This window comes from Myotis brandtii, unplaced genomic scaffold (assembly GCF_000412655.1).
Source record: "Myotis brandtii unplaced genomic scaffold, ASM41265v1 scaffold265, whole genome shotgun sequence".
Classification (NCBI taxonomy): domain Eukaryota; kingdom Metazoa; phylum Chordata; class Mammalia; order Chiroptera; family Vespertilionidae; genus Myotis; species Myotis brandtii.
In genome coordinates this window covers 232,083-254,318 of record NW_005360086.1, presented here as the reverse complement: position 1 = coordinate 254,318, position 22,236 = coordinate 232,083, and the positions used below count along the sequence as shown (strand labels likewise).

Below are 22,236 nucleotides of genomic sequence, written 5' to 3'. Positions count from 1 at the left end.
CCCCTGTCACGCACAGAGCAGGGCCGATCAGGGGGTTGGGGAGCTCCCCCCTGTCACGCACAGAGCAGGGCCGATCAGGGGGTTGGGGTGCCGACCCCTGTCACCCACAGAGCAGGGCCAATCTGGGGGTTGCGGTGCCACCCCCTGTCATACTGCTCCAGGGGCCGGGAGGCCTCTCGGCTCCACTGATCCCGGGGCCGGGAGGCCTCTCCGCTCCGCTGATCCCCAAGGGGTGAGGCCTCGCTGCTTGGCCGCTTCGGGGCTGTTTGGCTTCGCTCCACCGCTTGAAGCCTGCATATGCAAATTAACCGCCATCTTTGTTGGTGGTTAATTTGCATATCGCCCTGATTAGCCAATGGGAAGAGTAGCGGAGGTATGGTTAATTACCCTTTTTGTCTTTTATTAGATAGGATATTTATATTTATTTTTTAATCTTCACCTGAGGATATATTGATTTTTTAGAGAGTGGAAGGGGTAGGGGAAAGAGAGAGAGAGAAAAAGAGAGAGAGAGAGAGAAAGAGAGGGAGGGATCAACATAAGAGACACATCTATTGGTTGCTTCCTGCCCAAGCCTGGGATTGACTGGGAATCGAACCCACAACCCTCAGGTCCCCAGGCTGATGGGCAACCAGCAGGGCTATTTAACATTTTATTTTATTACCATACCTCTGGTTCACCCTGCTCCTTCCCCTTAAAATCTTGGAGTTTTCTACCCTCATTTACATACTCACATCATTTTCTCCTTCTAATCTCTCTTTCTCTCTCTGCAGAACAGTACATATCATCTTGTTCTCACTCAGCCTTTTTGACAGGTCAAAGTTCTCGTCCTGTCAATAATTAAGAAAAAAATCAGGATTAGGATCATATATGATAATCTGGATCCACGGTGGGGTAAAACAAGATCACAGAGGTTCTAGCTTTACAAAGTGTTGGGACCGAGGTGGGGGAGGGTGGAGTAGGGAGGAGTGGTACTATAGAGCAGATCTAACTAATAGAAAAGTGACTTAAAATGCCCGAAGGCCTGGGCGAGCATCCAGGTGCCAGTTTCTTCTGGTTTATAAGTGACCAAAGAGAGAAACAGTTTGGGGAAAACCTCAATACTGACTTATCAGAGTTAGGGATAAATGGAGCCATGTCTAACCCCACTCAACGATGGAAGCAATCGTCTTTGTCTTGAATAAACATCTCAGTCAATGCAGCCCGAAGCTTTTAGGGCTAGGTTGGCAGGACTCCCTCCCATGTGAAAACAGGCATCTGGACTCAAGTGACAGCGAGGAAGAAAGAATCTGAGCAGAAATTTATTCAAGGCTACCAGGAACCCACACTGGGATGCTGGGCTTGATGTTGACTTGACTAGTTCATGAATCCCAAACTCCTAGGCATGCTTCAGAGCTTTCCACCTCCTACCTACACACATCCACATTCCCAAACCTCACAAAAACACTTAAGCTAATCCTACTAATTGTGGAGTTTTTTCCTAAGATTTTTTATTTGAATGCTGGTGCTCAAACTGCTGTGCGCTTCTAGCCAACCCTGAGGTAGTAACACTAGAGGGCTACCCGGTGACACTGCTGACTGCGGGCCCCTGGCTTCCCATCCCCATTGGCTCCTGCTGGCTCTTCCAGTCCTGCTTCACTTCCTCAAAGAGCAGACATAAGGAAGGGCTTTCTGAATCTGCTCAGAAATCTGCTCAATGGTTACAAAAATCCTCCCTGAGGCCCGTGGTTGAGCTGGGGCCTGTATTTCCAGGGATTCCCAGGCTGGTTTCTGGCCACACACTCCATCCCTCCTCTCTTTAGCAGAAAGATAAATTCCTCTCCTTAACAAGGGTCTACAACCCTCTGGGCTTGTCTAAGAACCACAAACATTTGCACCCCTTGCTTCCTGGGCCCCTTGTCTCTGTCACCTACCAGTGCAGCAGCCCTGAGCTGCCTGATCTGTTTGTGGAGTCACTGACTCTCTTTGTACTTCTCTAAGAAACAGGCTTTCCCGGCCTCTACCTTTGCCCTTAGCAAGTCCATCTCTTGTACTAACTGCTCTTCCACTGTTGTTTTCTTGTTCGTAGGCCCCTGGAGTGTAAGAGACAGAGTCCTAAGAGGTAGGGGCCTTTTGGATGCATTAGGAATAAAGAATTGGTATCAGCCGGGGAGTCCCTGGATCTTGCAAAATATTCCATGAAAACTGAGAAAACCCATAGCTGCCACAAGAAGGTTCAAATCTTTGGATGGCTCTAGATTATTTAAAACAGTAATTTCTTTGCTACATTAGAGGTCACAAACCCAAATATGTAATATAATTGAATGAAGGAGTTGAATGCAATGAAACAGTGAAGAGAGCAGACAAATAGAGAACACATGTTCCATCTACTAGTAAAGGGTGCAGGAGCTACTCAGCTCCAGATATGAGCTGAATGTGTCCAGATCCTCTAATTTTTCAATGGAAGCTGAAATACAATTTTTAATGGGAAAGATTCCCATTTTTAAGTATTAGTAACTAACTCAATTTTTAAAAAAATACCATCTGGGCCAAATAAAACATTTCTGTTAGCTAAACTTAACCTATGAACTGGTGATTTACAAACTTTGTTCTACTCTTTTTTTTTTTTTTAATATATTTTATTGATTTTTCACAGAGAGGAAGGGAGAAAGATAGAGAGCCAGAAACATCGATCAGCTGTCTCCTGCACGCCCCCCCACTGGGGATGTGCCCGCAACCAAGGTACATGCCCTTGACCGGAATCGAACCCGGGACCCTTGAGTCAGCAGGCCAACGCTCTATCCACTGAGCCAAACCGGTTCTGGCTGTTCTACTCTTTATTAGGCTAAAATATACAGTATCTTATATAGTAGTAGGTACTCAGTAACTGATTGGATAATGACTCACTGACTGAATGAATGATACATATATAATGAGTTATAATCCCAGTAGTTGGATGGGCTCCAGACATCAGGATTTCTCATGTTCTTATATCAATTCAGAAAATGGGGCTCCTAGGCACCTGTCATCATCATGAGGCCTCTTTTCCAATAATATATTATAGAAAATTATTAGTCAATTAGGCTAGCATTACCATTTTACTATAGCTCAGAATAATTTATAATGACGACAACTGACAATATTATATCAATTGTAACGAAATTTTTGACTGCTGTAATATTTTCCAATCATAGAGCTCAACTTTATAATCATTTGTCTGCCTGCACAATAGCTCTTTATAAGGGAATTCCTGCCCAGCTGGTGTGGCTCAGTGGTTGAGCGTTGACCTATGAACCAGGTCACTTTTCAATTCCCAGTCAAGGCACAAGCCCAGGTTGGCGGACTTGATCCCCAGTGTGGGGTGTGCAGGAGGCAGCCAATTCAATGATTCTCTCTCATCACTGATGTTTCTAACACTCTCTACCTCTCCCTTCCTCTCTGAAATCAATAAAAATATATTTTAAAAAAGAAGGGAATTCCTAGCCCAAGGCTCTATTTACTACAACCTGTCATAAAGTTTACCTTCCAATATTCTTTTATCACTCATCACACATTAAAATACCTACCTCTCCTAAACATTTTGTACATAGCAAATTCTCTATTCTTCTGGGTAGAATGCAACATGTCCAGAGGTAAATGCTATTCTCATCTTTGCTTATTTATCCTGTCCATCACCTGAATGTAGACCCTATCCCTTCCTTTTTGTAGGCACCCTTCCATGTAGCCATTCAAAGATAGACATGCCGTTAACTCCTGCTCTTTCTTCGTTGCAATAGCTTCTTGTTTCTTCAGCTCCTCCACTGTCTTCTCTAGCTTCTGCTGGTGCTTCCTCTGCACAAAAACAGATTTCAGGACCACTGTTAGAAACACACACACACACACACACACACACACACACACACGCACACACGCACTGGGGAAGGGCCTGCCCAGCTAATGAGCAAGCAGGATACAGAGAAAGAAGCAAGCCTTCTCTTATTAGTTTCTGAGAACAGCCATGAGATACCTCTTTCAGATGGCTTCCTCTGAGACCTCCCCCAGAGCCAGTGATATCCAGATATATGATAAAGAAAGAACAATGTATATATTTTCTCAATGACAAAAAATTATATATTTTCCCATGACTCTACCTGTTCCTTTAAACTGAGAAAGAGATGGCCATTTTCCTTTTCCAGACATTCCAACTGCTCTGTCTTATCTTGAGCTTCCTGAACAAGCTTCTCCATTTCTTTCTCTTGAGTTGACAGCTGTGCCTAAAGCAAAAGTAGTAAATACAACAAAGATATAAAGAAGGAAAGCTAACCAGGAACAATGCTTTTCAATGTGCAAAACATAAAGAAATGTGTGTTCCTCCCTGCCGGTGTGGCTCAGTGGCTGAGCATTGACCTATGAACCAGGAGGTCACTTTTCAATTCCCAGTCAGGGCACAAGCCCAGGTTGGCGGACTTGATCCCCAGTGCGGGGTGTGCAGGAGGCAGCCAATTCAATGATTCTCTCTCATCATTGATGTTTCTAACACTCTCTACCTCTCCCTTCCTCTCTGAAATCAATAAAAATATATTTTAAAAAAGAAGGGAATTCCTAGCCCAAGGCTCTATTTACTACAACCTGTCATAAAGTTTACCTTCCAATATTCTTTTATCACTCATCACACATTAAAATACCTACCTCTCCTAAACATTTTGTACATAGCAAATTCTCTATCCTTCTGGGTAGAATGCAACATGTCCAGAGGTAAGTGCTATTCTCCTCTTTGCTTATTTATCCTGTCCATCACCTGAGTGTAGACCCCATCCCTTCCTTTTTGTAGGCTCCCTTCCATGTAGCCATCCAAAGATAGACATGCCGTTAACTCCTGCTCTTTCTTCGTTGCAATAGCTTCTTGTTTCTTCAGCTCCTCCACTGTCTTCTCTAGCTTCTGCTGGTGCTTCCTCTGCACAAAAACAGATTTCAGGACCACTGTTAGAAACACACACACACACACACACACACACACACACACACGCACACACGCACTGGGGAAGGGCCTGCCCAGCTAATGAGCAAGCAGGATACAGAGAAAGAAGCAAGCCTTCTCTTATTAGTTTCTGAGAACAGCCATGAGATACCTCTTTCAGATGGCTTCCTCTGAGACCTCCCCCAGAGCCAGTGATATCCAGGTATATGATTAAGAAAGAACAATGTATATATTTTCTCCTCAATGACAAAAAATTATATATTTTCCCATGACTCTACCTGTTCCATTAAACTGAGAAAGTTTTCCTTTTTCAGACATTCCAACTGCTCTGTCTTATCTTGAGCTTCCTGAACAAGCTTCTCCATTTCTTTCTCTTGAGTTGACAGCTGTGCCTAAAGCAAAAGTAGTAAATACAACAAAGATATAAAGAAGGAAAGCTAACCAGAAACAATGCTTTTTAATGTGCAAAACATAAAGAAATGTGTGTTCCTCCCGGCCGGTGTGGCTCAGTGGCTGAGCGCTGGGCCAAGGTTTGCTGTGGCCTACCTGAAGCTGATCCACTCTGACTCCCATCTTCTCATTCTCTGAGGACAGCTTCTGATTTTGTTCTTTCAGTCTGCGGAGGTGGAGATGACCATGTGAAATATATGCTGATGCCTGCTGGCTCCCCCAGGCCTTACATGATTTAAGGCTGCCTTGGCCCTAAGCCTCCAGATTTATTTTAAAATCCATTAGTCTCTTCTTCAGTCCTGTTTTGGCTTCCTGACCTCAAAGTGCAGGTATTCGACACTTCACGTTAATACGTGAATTTAGGTCATTTCTCCTTACCATTCTGACACAAAGTTCTCTAACCTGGAACCAAAGAGATCATGACTCAAAGGGGAGAACCACACCCTCAATGTCATAATAGGAAGACTGTAGTCTCTACCAAATTCTAGAAATCTAATCTGACCCCCCTAAGGGTGCCTATCAGACGGCAGTTCCTCACATGCAAGGGTCACACTCACTGTAGCAGCTCTGTCTCCCAAATGTCCTTCTGCTCTTCCACCTTCTGTCCCAGCTTCTTGTTGATGCTCTTTAAGGTTTCTAGCTCCTCCTATAGAGTGAAATGTCAAAGGCACAAACCATTTCTAAGACAGTTTTAATATCTCAGGCAGCCAACAAATATTTATTGAGCACGTATTACATGTCAGACATAGCATGGCATAACAGTGAATAAAATATCCAAGTAAAGGGGTTTCTCATATTCAAATATTCCTAATACGTTCTTTCCACATTAAAAATGTATCTACCTTAATTTCTCTTCCACTGGAGCATATATTTGCCCATTAATTCATTAAACAAATATTTAATAAGCGCCTACTGCACACCAGACACTGTCTGGCATTGCAGACACAGCAGTGGATAAAATAATGTTGCTTTTCTCCTAGAAATGCACTGTTCAATAAATTCAGAAAGCCACAGATGTAATTAAAAAGTGTTAGTAGCCACATTAAAAAGAGTAAAAAGAAACATGAAATTAATTTAACCACTAGTAAATTTAACCCAATATATCTAAAATATTGTTTTAATATGTAAACAAGAAAAGGAATTTTATACTTTTTTCAGACAACGTCTTCAAAATCCGGAATATATTTTAGGCTTACAGCATATCACAACCTGCCACATTTCACATGGGGCTAGTGGCCACCATATTCGTCCTAAACATTTTTTTTTCTCCCAATGCCTTCTGAACGGAATCAATTCTTGTGTATAAATAACAACTATTTGTTTTTAGCTCTAAGGTGGGAAACGTTTTTAGTTTATAGCAGTGGTTCTCAACCTGTGGGTCGCAACCCTTTTGGCGGTCGAATGACCCTTTCACAGGGGTCGCCTAAGACCATCCTGCATATCAGATATTTACATTACGATTCATAACAGTAGCAACATTACAGTTATCAAGTAGCAACGAAAATAATTTTATGGTTGGGTCACAACATGAGGAACTGTATTTAAAGGGCCAGAAGGTTGAGAACCACTGGTTTATAGACTTCTAAAAAGTCTTTTTTTTTTCTTCTGTTTAACAAATTGTAGTTAAGCCCTAGCAGGTTTGGCTCAGTGGATAGAGCGTTGGCCTGCAGACTGAAGGGTCCTGGGGTCCTATTCTGGTCAAGGGCACATGCCCAGGTTGTGGGCTTGATCCCCAGGAGGGCGCCGACCAACGATTCTCTCTCATTATTGATGTTTCTCTCTCTCTCTACCTCTCCCTTCCTCTCTGAAATCAAATAAAATATATTTTAAAAAATTGTAGTAAAATATACATAGCATAAAATTTACTATCTTAACCATCTTGAGCACACAGTCCAGTGACATTAAGAACATCCACACTGTTGTGCAACCATCACTCCATCCACCCACAGGACTCTTTTCATCTTGCAGAACTGAAGCTCTGAACCCATTAAACACTAACTCCCCATTTCCCCCTCCCCCAGCTCCTGGCAACCACCATTCTACTTTCTGTCTCTATGACGCCGACTACTCTAGGTACCTCGTATAAGTGGAATCATATGGTATCCATCTCTCTGTGTCTGACCCACTTTTCCCAGCATAATGTCCTCAAGGTTCATCCACGTTGCAGTATGTATCAGAATTTCCTTTCCTTTTAAAGCTGGACAACATTCCATTGTATGTACATGCCACGACACGTCTCGTCTAGCCATCTAGCTGTCACTGGATACCTGGGATGCTTTTACCCTTTGGCCACTGCAAAAAATGCTGTTATGGACATGGGTACTAGCATCTCTGTGAAAAAACAGGGAGGGAAACTGAGGCTCATCAGAGATGTTAAGAAATTTCTTCTGGCTCATCAAACAATAAATGGGAGAACCAGCCTGTTGACTCCAAAGACAAGGTTCCTAACCATTGTATGATCCTGTCTCCAAAAACATAAAGAAAATCTGAGTGCAAATCCCAGCTCGTTCCAAAGCCACAAAATATGACATTGACATTGAGCAAGTCACTTACCTCTCAGAGCTGTGAGGCTGTTTTAAGAATTAAGTGAAGTGACGTGCTTAATTATAGTGCCAGGCACAGAGCAGGTACTCATGAATAAATATTGGCTTTTGTTATCTTTATAATAACCAGTAGCAAGTATGTAGGAGAGCGAGTCCAAGAACCCAGACCCTCTGATTCCTTGGCTAGAATCGGGTAGATAGGCTGTAAGGCTCCTGGCCAGATGCTGTTCTTGACAGCCGAGTTGTGAGTTATACCTATGTCACCTTTAATGGATATATCTTTTCTTTTTATTTTTTTAAATATATTTTTTATTGATTTTAGAGAGGAAGGGAGAGGGAGATAGAAACATCAATGATGAGAATCATAAATCAGCTGCCTCCTGCACGCCCTCTTCTGGGGATCGAGCCCACATCTTGGGTATGTGCCCTGACTGGGAATCAAATTGTGACCTTCTGGTTCATAGATCAACACTCGACCATTGAGCCACACTGACTGGGCTAGTTTACAGTCTTTAGAGAAAACTTCTACTTCAGCTTCCAGCATTATCAACTCTCATTCACCATCCGCTGATTTGAAAAGAAGTTACAAAGAGTTTAGATAACCCACAACCTTACTTCATTACTGCTTCTCTCTTGATATCCACGTTCTAGCTCATCAAAGCAAATTATTTCTAACTAGAGGCCTGATGCAAGAAATTTGTGCAAGGGTAGGCCCTCGCAGCCCAAGCTGCCTTGGCCCTCATAGCTGCCTTAGCCCTCGCAGCCCTTGCTTCGTCTGGAAGGTCGTGCGGACGGTAATTCCGCTGTTTGGCCATTCGGTCAATTTGCATATTACACTTTTATTATTATAGATTATAAACAGGCACTGAAAAGAAGTAGTCAGACTGCATGGGTTTGAATCCTGGCTCCATCACTTATTAGCTGTATAAGAGATTACTTAATTCCCCTAAGCCTTAGGTAACTCATCTATAAAGTTGGGGTAATAACAGTACATATTCCAAAAGTTTGCCATGAAGTTTAAATAAAATGATCCACATAAAATGTTTAACACTATGCCTATTCAAAGACATTAGTGTAAGGGAGTGAGATCACAAGCAAAACAGAAAATGGTGCTGGCCTGGCTAACGGGCACCATCCAATTCCATACTCCAAAGTCACGTTAGCCAACAGCTGTACCTGCTTCTTTTGGAGCTCAGCCTGCATGTCTGAGTTCTGCTTCTGGAGGCTGACACAGCTGTCCTTCAGCTCCTGGTTTTCTTTGCGAAGCTCCTTGTTGTTTTGCTCAATCTCTTCTACCTCACCCTATGAAAGAGCATTCTATAAACTATTTGACCCTTTGTAGCTCAATGGATATTCAAATCCTTGTAGCAGAAAATTCCCATAGTCGGGGACAGAGAAAGTATGAATGACTCCCACTCACTATAGTGACATCTCTGTACCCCAAATGGGAGCAGCCCCTCAATATGTAAGGAAGATGGTAATAGATGTGTGTCTGTATAAATTGCAGTACTGAGCCTGCCATTACCAAGAAGAAAGAGAAACAAAATTAAGGCCATATAAAGGGAAAAGGGGGAATGACAGAAGAATGTAGACTCTTCTCGCAAACACTTAGTATTGCTTGTCTCTCTTATGGACTTAGTTCGTTGAGGCCGCCGACAGTGTTTTGATTCTACATCGCATCCCTAGTGCTACCATTGTACTAGATGGACAGGAGGTGTCCTGTTAAGTAAGTTAATCTAATACTCATACATGACAGGCTCTGTGTAGAAGTGAGAGATCCAAGAAGAAGAGTTAGTGCATCTCTCCTCAAAGGAGCGTATCAATTTACTGTGGTGATAAGGTGTGAAGGTGGGAAAAATTAAGGAAGTAACTGAATGCCAACTGAGCTACACTAGTTTTAGAGAAAGGAGAAATCCCTTGTTATGATTCTTGCTAACGTTCCTAAGTCATTCTGAAGTGGGTATGAGTGAGTATTGTACAAATTCTCCTCAACAGTATCTGTTAGACAGTCATTAAAGGCTTTTTGACTCAAACCCCTCCCTATCCTAGAATTACTACTCTTATTGGCGGGAAGGGATAGAGGTGAGTTATTTACAGACCTGAGTGGTAACAACTAGGATGTCCTCCTCGTTTTCTGGGCGGAACTGGAAAGGGATACTTGCTCCCCGGACCAAACCATCCTGATCCACATAGCAGAACTGGTAATACTCATCATCCTTGGGCAGGTAATAAGCTGAGAACACAATATTATTTGTAATCCAAAGTCAGGTCTATTCAGAAAACTAAAAATCGGGAAGTCTTTTATCTGCTCCAGAAAGCCAAGATCAATGAAATAAATTAGTCTTGGCTACTGTTTTCAACACCTTTTACCCCCTATTTTTCTCACCTTTGAATTGGACTTCCTGATGTTTGGTTGATATGTTGTTTGGGTCAACGGGCAAAGTAACCCACATGAAGGTGTAATACTCACGGGTTGTCTTCCATCCCACCTGCAATGACAAGAGGCTCCATTCAGCATCTGAAAGTGCTCAGGGGAAAATCCTTATTTGGGCTATGTCTTCTCAAAGTGTGCTTACCTTTTATTTATGTTGAAAAGACAACAGAATGAGTGGACAAAATCCACTTACAATGAATCAAATCTTGTTTTTTGACCTATGACAACCATATATGGTAAAATGTCTGATACAACTAAAAATTGGCACACACACAGAGTCCAAAATACCTGTCTTAGAAGGAAACAAAAACTGATAACTCAACATCCAGGACAAGAGTTCCAAAAACTGTATCTCCAAGTCAGACACAGAACTGGGAGTGATGGGAAGAAGTTTGGGGATTGTGAACCTGGATCTTGCTATTGTCTTACAAAGGTTCTTGGAACTTCATCAGAAAGCACTTTTTTTTTTAAAAAAATATATCTTATTGATTTTTTACAGAGAGGAAGGGAGAGGGATAGAGAGTTAGAAACATCGATGAGAGAGAAACATCGATCAGCTGCCTCCTGCACACTCCCCACCGGGGATGTGCCCGCAACCAAGGTACGTGCCCTTGACTGGAATCGAACCCGGGACCCTTGAGTCCACAGGCCGACGCTCTATCCACTGAGCCACACCGGTCAGGGCCAGAAAGCACTTTTGATCTGCCCTCTCCCTTAGCTTGTCCTTTCCGGTGTCCAGATCAGTCTTATCACTTACACCAACATGGCTATACTACTGCGTTTTTAAAAAAATATATTTTTTGAATAATTTGCATGTTGGGGATGGAGGAGGAGGAGGCTTCTTAGATTACAAGGCACCACATAGCCAAGTCCAGGCTATAGAGTTTGCATTTCTTTGGTGTTTTTCTTTTTATTTATTTATTTAAAATATATATTTTATTGATTTTTTTTACAGAGAGGAAGGGAGAGGGATAGAGAGTTAGAAACATCGATGAGAGAGAAACATCGATCAGCTGCCTCCTACACACTCCCCACTGGGGATGTGCCCGCAACCAAGGTACATGCCCTTGACCGGAATCGAACCTGGGACCCTTGAGTCCACAGGCCGACGCTCTATCCCCTGAGCCAAACCAGTTAGGGCTGGTGTTTTTCTTAAGGTATGCTTAATGAAGCCTTTTTGGTGCTGAAAAGAATAACAATCTGATATCATAAAGGCCTCTTCTAGGTATTGAATGAAGTAAGTCATAAGATAGAAGGATACTGTAAAATATGCCACAGAGCAGACAGCTGGCTACGTGGAAAATATTCTCACTAAATGTGAAGAGGAGTACAAGATGGCTCAGATTGTATCTCGAAGATAAGAGGACACCAGGGAATAGAAAGGGAGCCATTGTGTCTCCAAGGGGAGAACACTCGGCAAATGAGAAGCAAAATTACATTTATTGCCATATTTTGACCCTGCCTGAGCCCAGTGGGAAGAAAAAGAACGGAGAATAAATTCCATTTTTCTATATTAAGGAATCGGAGCAGGGTTGAAAAGGCCACACTGAAAGCTCATCAGAACATACTAGGCATGTTTTAGTGTCTCATTAATACACACCCCGTCGCTGTAAGCATCTCACAGCCACTGCAGTATGCGACAGAGCAGGAAGCAGGAATTTTATGGAGTCTTCATTCACTTCCTGTAGTTTCTTAATGTACTGTGACCAAAATATCATCAGGAAAAGCCTAAGAATTACTGCCGCCTTGGAACAAGAAAACAGCTTTTAGCTACCTGCGATTTCTGTCCCTGGCTCCTCCACCTGGTAGTCCTGGTCCCAGCCTGCTTCTCGTGGCGTGGTATTTCCCCTCCGAAACCTTGGAGGCATTTACATGCTCAGGTAAAGGAGAGTATGGAGCTCAGGACTAGACACTGAAGGTAGGAGAGCTGACCCCCACTCACTTTAAGCTCAATCACTGGTGGTAGCTTTTGCTATGTTGAGAAGATGTAGCATACTGCACATTCAAAAACATTTCATGAATGCCTACTTGGTGCCAGGAAGCACTTGGTGATGTGGACTTAAGGGATACGATTAAGAACATAGTGAAAAGCCTGGCCGGTGTGGCTCAGTGGTTGAGAGTCGACCTTGAACCAGGAGGTCACGGTTCGATTCCCAGTCCGGGCACATGCCCGGGTTGCAGGCTCGATCCCCAGTGTGAGGTGTGCAGGAGACAGCTGATCAATGATTCTTTCTCATTATTGATGTTTCTATCTCTCTCTCCCTCTCCCTTTCTCTCTGAAATCCGTAAAAATATATTTTAAAAAACACACTGAAAGAACACTGGGAGAGCTTTAGAAGTGAGACAAAAAGGACAAAAGTTTAGAGTTGACGTTTAATTCTCTAATTTACCATTTGTTGTTCAAAGGAAGAGAGGAGGAGCAGCAGAGGTTTGGATGTCAAACAAATTTTCTTTACCCCTTACTCATTGGGATTTCTTGGGAAAGTATTATTTGTGCAACAAGAGATAATATGACTTATCTTTGGGGCTACTGTGCTGTGAGGATTAAGTTAGAACACACACACACACACAACCGCATCAAAGGCCTAGCACATTGTGTATTCTCAAAAAGTTTGCATTCTTTATTAGTCTTAAAACTTTCAGGCTTCAGGGTAGGTGTTCAAATAAATAGGTTTATGGACATGAACATTAGAGGCCTTTCTTTGGATTGACCATTTCCTTATGGAGGCATGGCAATACCTCTGGAATGCATGAAGCATTCCAAATGCAGATGCATTTCAAAAAATGTCTTTAAACATGTCTTTTTAAAAAGCTTGACTTTCATTTGGTTTACGGGCAAGTCTTCACTGGAAGTTGCTAAGTGCTTGGGGAATACAACCAGTCTAAGCTGAACAGAAAAATAACAAAAAAGTTACAGATTACACTATGAACTCTAAGAAGTACTTTTTGAATCCTCCTCTTTTTTATTATCTACTAGAGGCCTGGTGCACAACTTGGGGGGCGGTCCCCTCAGCCCAGCCTGTGCCCTTTAGCAGTCCGGGAGCCCTTGGGGGATATCCGACTGACGGCTTAGGCCTGCTCCCTGAGCCACAGCCGGACATCCTTAGCGCTGCCGCGGAGGATCCCGCCACCACTGCTGCGCTCATCAGCCATCAGCCCGGCTTGTGGCTGAGCGGTGCTCCCCCTGTGGGAGCGCACTGACCACCAGGGGGCAGCTCCTACGTTGAGTGTCTGCCCCCTGGTGGTCAGTGTGCATCATAGTGACTGGTCGCCATTTGGCGATTTGCATATTACCCTTTTATTATATAGGATACCTGCACTGTCCAATATGATAGCCAGTAGCCACACAAGGCTATTTAATTTTGAGTTAGTTAAATAGCATTTAATAACTAGTTACTCGGCCACACTAGCCACATTTTATTTATTTATTTATTTTTGCTGTTTCTTTGGTCTCTCTTTTTAAAAATTTTTATTGATTTCAGAGAGGAAGGGAGAGGGAGAGAGAGATAGAAACATCAACGATGAGAGAGAATCATTGATCGGCTGCCTCCTGCATGCCCCCTACTGGGGATGGAGCCCGCAACCCGGGCATGTGCCCTTGACTGGAATTGAACCCGGGACCTTTCAGTCTGCAGGCCGACACTCTATCCACTGAGCCAAACCGGCTAGGGCCACATTAGCCACATTTTAAATGCTCAGTAGCCACATGTGGCTAGAGATTACTGGACTGGACAGCCAGGGTATAGCTCCATTGTAGTAAGTTCTACCTCACCTGTGGGAAGGATAAAACAACTATCACCTTCTTTACAAAATAGGAAACACTCTGGTGTGTCAGGTTTCTGTGTTAGGACATCTTTTAGTCTAATGTTTCAGCCTCCCGCAGTCTGCGGAGCTGTCCTGTGTCCCTCTGGCTGGCTGTCGCTGCCTCGAAACACCAGCTGCCCTGGCTCCAGCAATTAGCTTGGAATTTCAAACAATTAAGGAAAAGTTAGTGGGGGATGTAAATAAGCACCAGCTCCTTCACAGTGTGGTCAAGAATGATGTCCGAGTTCAGGATGAACGACATTGGCAAACAAGCACATGACATACTGAGGTGTCAAAACAAAGGTCACAGACGTTGGAACTCGGCAGCGTAAATGACTTAAATGTGACCTTTACTTCCCGTCTCTGGAAATAGGGAGGTTTGTCATTATGATGTGTGTGTGTGTGACAGATAAAGACACAGATGAGGGGAGAAGCCCAGATAGAGAGCAAGTTGGCTCTAATAAAGAAGTCCCATTTCTGTACTTGAACTGACAGGGTGATCAGGCATTAGAAGAGGCCACTGAGGGAGCTCATAAACCTTCTGCCCTGGGAAATCTTCACAAAGAAGAAAGACACACTTACGCAGGAACAAGCTTAGATGCAGGATGCCAAACCAGGCAACTTCCCAGCATCCTTTCCAGATTTGCAATACTCATATTAAAACAAGTTAGACACTCTACTAAGTAAGAAAAGAGAGCTTACTGCAGGGGTCCTCAAACTACGGCCCGCGGGCCACATGCAAATACAAATATTGTATTTGTTCCCGGTTTGTTTTTTTACTTCAAAATAAGATATGTGCAGTGTGCATAGGAATTTGTTCATAGTTTTTTTTTAAACTATAGTCCGGCCCTCCAACGGTCTGAGGGACAGTGAACTGGCCCCCTGTTTAAAAAGTTTGAGGACCCCTGGAAGTCACAAAAATGATGTAAGGGAACAATCATCCCTGTCAAGTCACAGACGAACACTCCAAAACAGGATAATTTAAAAAAATGTATGTTTGGTCTTTGAAAGCACAATATAACCTTATTTTTGCTTGGGTCCCAAGGCAGATGTTGGTGTGTGAAGGGGGAACAGCTGGGGAGCTTAGTTCAGGACTTTAACATTGGCCAGATATAACATGCAACTGCTTGTAACACACAGTAAAGAAGATTCACCTCTAGTTCCCAGTCACTTGGTACTAAAGTAACTACTTACTCTAAAGATTCCAATCCAATCCTTTCGACGGGGAGTGAAATGCTCGGTGAGGGTGTAGTAGCATGTGACGTCCCCTCCAGGCACATAGAACTTCTCCACACTGTTAAAGATGACCTGAGAGAAGTGACAGTGGTCCAGCAAGACAGCTGATGTGGGCGGGTCTCCTACTGTCTCCTCCATGGCCGGGTCCTGTTATGAGATATGGGATAGAATACGGCTCAGAGGGAGTTGTCTGAAATGGTGGCGATTTCTGGGCTCTCGTCCAGGGAACATTCTGTTAGAGACAAGTCAGGAAAAGCAAAAAGCAGCCTGACTAGTACTGAAACCATACAACCTGCTTTTGGTTTCACTTCAAGCCATTTTGCATTCATAGCTTCCTTTCCCGTAAGACAGTGGTTCTCAACCGTCCTGATGCCGCGACCCTTTAATACAGTTCCTCATGTTGTGGTGACCCCCAATTTCATTGTTACAAATTGAACATAATTAAAGCACAGTGATTAATCACAAAAACAATATGTAATTATATATGTGTTTTCCAATGGTCTTAGGCGACCCCCGTGAAAGGGTCGTTCGACCCCCAAAGGGGTCGCGACCCACAGGTTGAGAACCGCTCCTGTAAGAATTTTCTGAGAGTATCTTTGACCTCTTCACCACAGGCACCACCATGATCACATGCCCTTGTTCTCTGCTCAGAACTAGTTTGTTCACCTTCTTCTAAATGCCTTAAATAAGTGAGGCGGCCCGGAGGAAAGTAGCTTGAGCTGGGGATTGGAAGATACAGATTCTAGATTTTTTTTTTTTTTTTAGATTCTAGATTTTTTATCTCAATAAGCTCTGTGACTTTCGGAATACCAATTTCTCTAGATTTCAACTTCTCCATTCAATTCCATTTACTATCCTATAATCACCAGGCCCTTCCATATATGAAGGCACTCCTCTAGGAACTGGGGATGGGTGCAGGGAGGAAGATAGGGATGAGAGAAGGAGACTGTTCGACATGTGACGGTGACAAGCATGGGTTCTGCGCTCAGAATGGTGGAGTTCAAATTCCAGCTTCACCACCAATGACATGCGTGACCTTGGGCAATTTACTTAATCACTGGGCTCTATGCCTGTTTCCTTAATCTGTAAAATGGGGCTAATCACATCTATCTCATTCGGTTTTTCGTAGCATGAACTGAAATAATGTAGTCCAGTCCCTAAATCAGTACTTGCCATAGAGTAGGCACTTCACACAAAGTAGACATGTTGAATGACAGAATAAAGTCCTTAGCATAGAGTTAGTATAAAAAAAGGGTTTAGCAGATGTTAGTGAATTACTACTGTTGTGGGTGTTTTTTCCCCCTTCTGACACAGTGTTTGCCCTCACAATGAGCCCCAACCCAATATGGAAGTTAGATGAGTAAACAAGTGACAGCCAATGGATGATTTAAGTGCAAAATCTCTTAAATTCAAAAGGAGAAGCGATGCGACTGGTTAGGAAAATGAAGGGAAGTTTCGGGGAGTGAGTAGAATCCTAGGTCAGTTATGGCGAACCTATGACACACGTGTCAGAGGTGACACTCGAACTCACTTTTTGGTTGATTTTTCTTTGTTCAATGGCATTTAAATATATAAAATAAATATCAAAAATATAAGTCTTTGTTTTACTATGGTTGCAAAGATCAAAAAATTTCTATATGTGACACGGCACCAGAGTTAAGTTAGGGTTTTTCAAAATGCTAACACGCCGAGCTCAAAAGGTTCGCCATAACTGTCCTAGATAACGCCCTCAAGGAAGATTAGGATTTTGATAAATGGCTTTGAGGTGAGGAAATACCAGGCATGAAGCAGCATGCAAAAAAGCAAAGAAACAGAAAAATGCAGCCCATGTTTGGAGGACAGCAAGCGAGTTTGGATCCCTATCTATAAAATGGAGATAATAAAGTTTATTAAATAAACTTTCTAGGTCACAGTACAGATAAAATGTGATCAAGGATGGGAAACAATTTGGGAGGTAAAAGCAGTACATAAAAGAAATATACACAGTCTTTTGAATTGCTGAGACTTGATATTTCTTATCCCTTAAAAGCTACATGTCCTGACTTCTAAATGCCTCCCTGGTCTAACATGTAGTGAATCCATGACTTGCAACCCAGAATTTTATCGGGAAATGAAAACAATATTGCATCTCTACACAGCCGATGAAGAAAGAGCTGTGCGTGTGCAAACATTATATGATACCTTACAAGTTCAGCTGTTGGAACATGTTGGAAGATTGTATACACGCATACACACAATTTAAAATAAGTAAGTACAATAATAAAAAAAAGACAGTCATTCTTCTAGCCCTGCCCCACTTTACTTTTCCTGGTTTTATTTTGAACTCTAAGCAACCAGGCCAGTTTTTTCATAGAAAAGCCACTGAACTATCTATTCTTGGGATTGAGTTTAATTAAAAAAAAAAAAGTATTGGCTTTCTGGTTTGTGACACAGTTTAACCACATCCTCAAACCTCAAACCTCAGATCAGTTTTTCTAAGGAAGAGAGAGATCATGTTGCAGTCTAGGTCAGGACTTGTTCCTCGTGATAAGCTTGTTGCCCGAGTGAGCTCTTAGATGAGGGAGGGCAGGAAGTTTTCTCAGCCTTCAGACCCTTCTCTTCCCTAGTGGTCTCCAGTCAGACTGGGGCCAGCATATCCCCTGTCATGTAAAATGACTTAATCTGTCTTTTGACTATGGATCTGAACAGTCAGGTAAGAGGGACTTCAGGACCTCAATGTACCCAAGTACCATACTCCCTGTTCTTTTTCTTCATAACACAATCACCACTGCATACACAACATAATGCCTAGCTTGTAGTGATTGCTAATTGAGTATTCATTGTATAAATAAATGAATAAGATATATGCATGTAATATAAGCATAACCAATGGACAGAAGACACTGCGGGGGTTGGGGGGTCGTGAGGGCATGTGCCGGTGGGTAGGGGAGACTGGGGGAAGGTCAATGGGGAAAAAAAGGAGACATATGTACTACTATTTGTAATACTTTAAACAATAAAAAAAAAAGATATATGCATGTAATTCATCAAAAAATGAAAGGTGGAGAATGGTGGTGGGACTAACGTTTTCTTTAAGCCCTGTTCTTACTTTGTTGGATACCCTTGGAGGAGCTGCTGTTTCCCGGCGTTCTCTTGTCTAAAATAGGGGAAGAAAATGATAATCTCCAAGTGCTTCATCAATTCTTGGTATGGCTGGTTCAGCTGGTAGAGCTGGTTCAAGTGGCATGGTGCCAAAAACACAGAAGGCATAGATTTGATTTCCTGAAGGACCCATAAAATTTACACTCCATTACCCACCTTCCACACATTCAAATTCTCGCAAGCTGCTTTGCAAATGGATGCTACTGTGCAAGACAAGACCAGCTAATGGTATGGGGGCTGGGTACAGCCTCTCTTTCCTTACTAGAAAAACAATCTATACAGTAGCTCATGAACAGAAGGTCACTGATGAAAGGTCAGCATATATGTTCAAAACGACATGGAAGAGCTCATGTCAAAGCTTGAGTGCAGTCCAGCTGCTGTGGCTCAATGGTTGAGGGTAGGCCTATGAACCAGGAGGTCACGGTTCAATTCCTGGTCAGGGCAGATGCTCGGATTTTGGGCTCGATCCACAGCAGGGGGCATGCAGGAGGCAGCCGATCAATGATTCTCTCTCATCATTGATGTTTCTCTCTCTCTCCCCCTCCCTCTCCCTTCCTCTCTGAAATCAATAAAAATATATTTAAAAAAAAAAGCTTGAGTGCATAGCCAATGGATACTTTCTTATCTTTCATTTGAAAATCTAATCATCTATCTGGAAAAGTCAACAGTCTTGGTTCCTTGCTTATCAAAAATGCAAGATTCTAGCCCTGACCGGTTTGGCTCAGAGGACAGAGCGTCGGCCTGTGGACTGGAGGGTCCCAGGTTTGATTCCGGTCAAGGGCATGTACCCTGGTTGCGGGCACATCCCCAGTAGGGGGTGTGCAGGAGGCAGCTGATCGATGTTTCTAACTCTCTATCCCTCTCCCTTCCTGTGAAAAATCAATAAAATATATTTTTTTAAAAAAGTAAGATTCCATAAAGTTACCCATTTCAGTGATCCCACCTTCCCAGAAGGACCCAGCAGGCACCCAAGGGCACTCTGGGTTTCTGGAACTCAGTCATTCTTAAAATAAAAACTATCCTCTGCCAAGACTGTGCAAGGGGCTGAGGAGGCAGGGAGGGCAGAAAACAGCAGTGGCTTCCCTTGTCTGCCTCTTACCAAAGCCGAGGATGGAAAGGGCCATGGGCAAGCCGAGAGCATGACCCTGCCAATCTAAGCTGGGCCAGTGACGATACCTCATTTGACTTTTCCTGGAAGGAAGATATCAACTGATGTTTAAGGTCAGAGACCCTAATAGCCTTTCCTCCCTCCCAGTGATAAAATTCCCCGGGGAAAGCAAACCCACATTAATTTAATTTCTTCATCCTTCTGCTTACTTAACTTTCCAAATGATTAGCAACTAGAAAATGGATGAACTAATTGGGAGTCCCACTCGTGGCCCAGGAAGAGATTCTTTCACAGAAATACCCTTAGAGGACACTGACAATAGATACACTGGATTTGTAGATGGCATGAGACAGTGAGCAAAAACAAAGACACAGTCACTGGTCCTCAAATTATTAAGCCACTTGCTGTAATTCAAAGTTTCCAAGTTCATTATAGCTCCTCACCCAGAGTTTTTCAGGGTGCCTTAGAAAGGCTTTAAATGGTACTCATTAACAACTGACTGGATTGGCTGCCCAGCTCCTTCTCAGCGGGCCCTCATCCCACATCCCATACCACCAGTGCCAGCAGTACGAGGGAAGAACAGAAAAATAGTTCTTGGACAGAAGATGCAGGCAACCATAAGAAATTGTGAAAAGCTCAAAGCTGTCTACTAAATCTCCATTTTACTCTACTGAGATTTTACACTTTTTCCCTTAAAGGGGTGACCATGCTAACTCCTGAAGTGACAAGTGATAGTGTTTGGAGTGTAGTGGAAAAGGGACCAGGCTAGGAGCCGGGGCACCTGGGTTCCTGTCTTAGTTCTGCCACTAACGAGCTCTGAGATCCTGGCCAAGTCACACTACCTCCTTTGAGGCCTCATCACTAAAATGCACAGATCAGGCTAGAAGATTTCTAAGAAACCTTGCAGCTATAATGATGATCCTAATCAGTGGTCGGCAAACTCATCAATCAACAGAGCCAAATATCAACAGTACAACGATTGCAATTTCTTTTGAGAGCCAAATTTTTTAAACGTAAACTATATAGGTAGGTACATTGTTATTAACTTAATTAGGGTGCTCCTAAGGCTTAGGAAGAGCCACACTCAAGGGGCCAAAGAGCCGCATGTGGCTCGAAAGCCGCAGTTTGCTGACCACAGGTCTAGGAAAATAAGGAAGCATGGCATTATTTCAATAAGCACTGCCAAATTTCTTTAAAGAGCCCCAGATGTACTATCTGACTTGAAAGATAATACAACCTGTTAGTGCTATGCAACTCTTACTGACCACCTTTCTCAGGGTCCTTTCCACTCCACAGCTGTCATATCTGCTGAAGGGTAGAGTTTCAGGTAGAGGACTTCTGAAAAGTCACCCGGGTATTCTTTAACCATGTGCTCTACAACTATCTACGAAGACCTGCTGCTTTAAACGGGTTTTGCAATAGTGGAGATAAGTTATAATATGCAGCAGTCCTCGAATAACGTTGTTTTGTTCAATATCATGTAGTCCTCATGTTGATAAGACGCTGTAGGAACTTAACTCTCGTTTATATCAATTGGCCTCTGGTAAAATTGGCTTGCCTATACAACGTCTGGCTTAAAGTTGCAGAACCCTAGGACAAGGCTAAGTGAGGATTTACTGTGCAGCATCTGTATTATTCTATTCCGCGCCGCCACTTGTTGGCTTGCATCAGGAGCTAGGATCCAAGTGGAAAAAAAAAAAAAAAAAAAAAGTTCGCACGCAAGGTTGAATTACAACGCGAGTGGAAACAATTCGCCCCCAAGCTGAAGTGGCCTGGAGGTGGCAGCGGGAGGGGCGATGGGAGATGGACAGTCAAGAAGCGGGTCACTCCACTCCCGCTCCTTCTCGGATGCCTGGAACACCTCCTCCGGTTACAGAGGCCTCCCCTGAAGGACAGGGGTTTCGGGGACCAAGCCTCGTTCGAGACGGGGAAAAGGAGGCCCAAAGAGAAAGCAGGGTGAGTAGGTGACTGCGCAGGGCCCCGCCTCCGCCTCCACGCAATCGACGGAGCTGCCAAGGGCTAGGATTCAGGAATCACTAGACTTCCGCCCGCGGGAGGGGTGGGATGCTGTGACGTCAGGACCCGCAGTCCCGTCAGAGGGACCCCTTCTGCCCACGGAGCCTCCCAGCCGGCCGCCAGCACCGCGGCCCTGCCCTGCCCGGGAGAAAACTGCCCCTCTGCCCCCCGAGGCCGCGGAGAGCGCTTCAGGGGCCCCATGACGCCGCTCGCACTCACTGTCTTCCTAGGAAGATGGAAGGAGGTGGAAACCGAAACCGGTAGCGCCTTTACCGCTCACGGTACTTTCTCGGGGCTGCAAGTCCGCTTGTAGGGGACGCGAGGGTCCAGCTGGCACCAATTGCCCCCTTCACTCCAGGGACTCACCAGGGGTAGCAGCCGGCGGCGACGCAACAGGACCGGGTAGGGGAGAGGGGCGGAGCCCAAAACCCAAGGGAGCGCAGATCCCATCTGACCCCGCCCACAAGTCACATGGGTCACAAGCCCCGCCCCCACTCCTTGCTTGCTGGGACTTGTAGTGTTCAGATGACTGGGCTCCAGGGGATCCTCAGGGATCTCATTCTAAGGAGCT

At 43.8% G+C, this 22,236-nt stretch overlaps 1 protein-coding gene across 5 annotated transcripts in view; it reads right to left on the bottom strand.

The window, feature by feature from the left end:
• Window positions 1–22,119, bottom strand: part of CALCOCO2 (calcium binding and coiled-coil domain 2) — a 27,778-nt gene extending 5,659 nt beyond the window's left edge. Inside the window, exons 1-13 of one of the 5 annotated variants that reach the window (XM_014541145.1) lie at window positions 22,032–22,064; window positions 18,489–18,610; window positions 15,359–15,547; window positions 10,313–10,415; window positions 10,026–10,159; window positions 9,103–9,228; window positions 5,941–6,029; window positions 5,480–5,549; window positions 5,212–5,325; window positions 4,823–4,909; window positions 4,107–4,229; window positions 3,721–3,807; window positions 732–827 (exon numbers count right to left, since the gene is read on the bottom strand). In XM_014541145.1, the coding sequence (XP_014396631.1) occupies window positions 732–827; window positions 3,721–3,807; window positions 4,107–4,229; window positions 4,823–4,909; window positions 5,212–5,325; window positions 5,480–5,549; window positions 5,941–6,029; window positions 9,103–9,228; window positions 10,026–10,159; window positions 10,313–10,415; window positions 15,359–15,538 (1,209 nt within the window). In that variant the 5' untranslated portion in view covers window positions 15,539–15,547; window positions 18,489–18,610; window positions 22,032–22,064. Of the gene's footprint in view, window positions 1–731; window positions 828–3,720; window positions 3,808–4,106; window positions 4,230–4,822; window positions 4,910–5,211; window positions 5,326–5,479; window positions 5,550–5,940; window positions 6,030–9,102; window positions 9,229–10,025; window positions 10,160–10,312; window positions 10,416–15,358; window positions 15,548–18,488; window positions 18,611–21,884 lie in introns of all 5 variants that reach the window. The other 4 variants (XM_005868133.2, XM_005868134.2, XM_014541146.1 and 1 more) reach the window with 4 other exon arrangements.
• Between the last annotated feature and the right edge of the window lie 117 nt (window positions 22,120–22,236).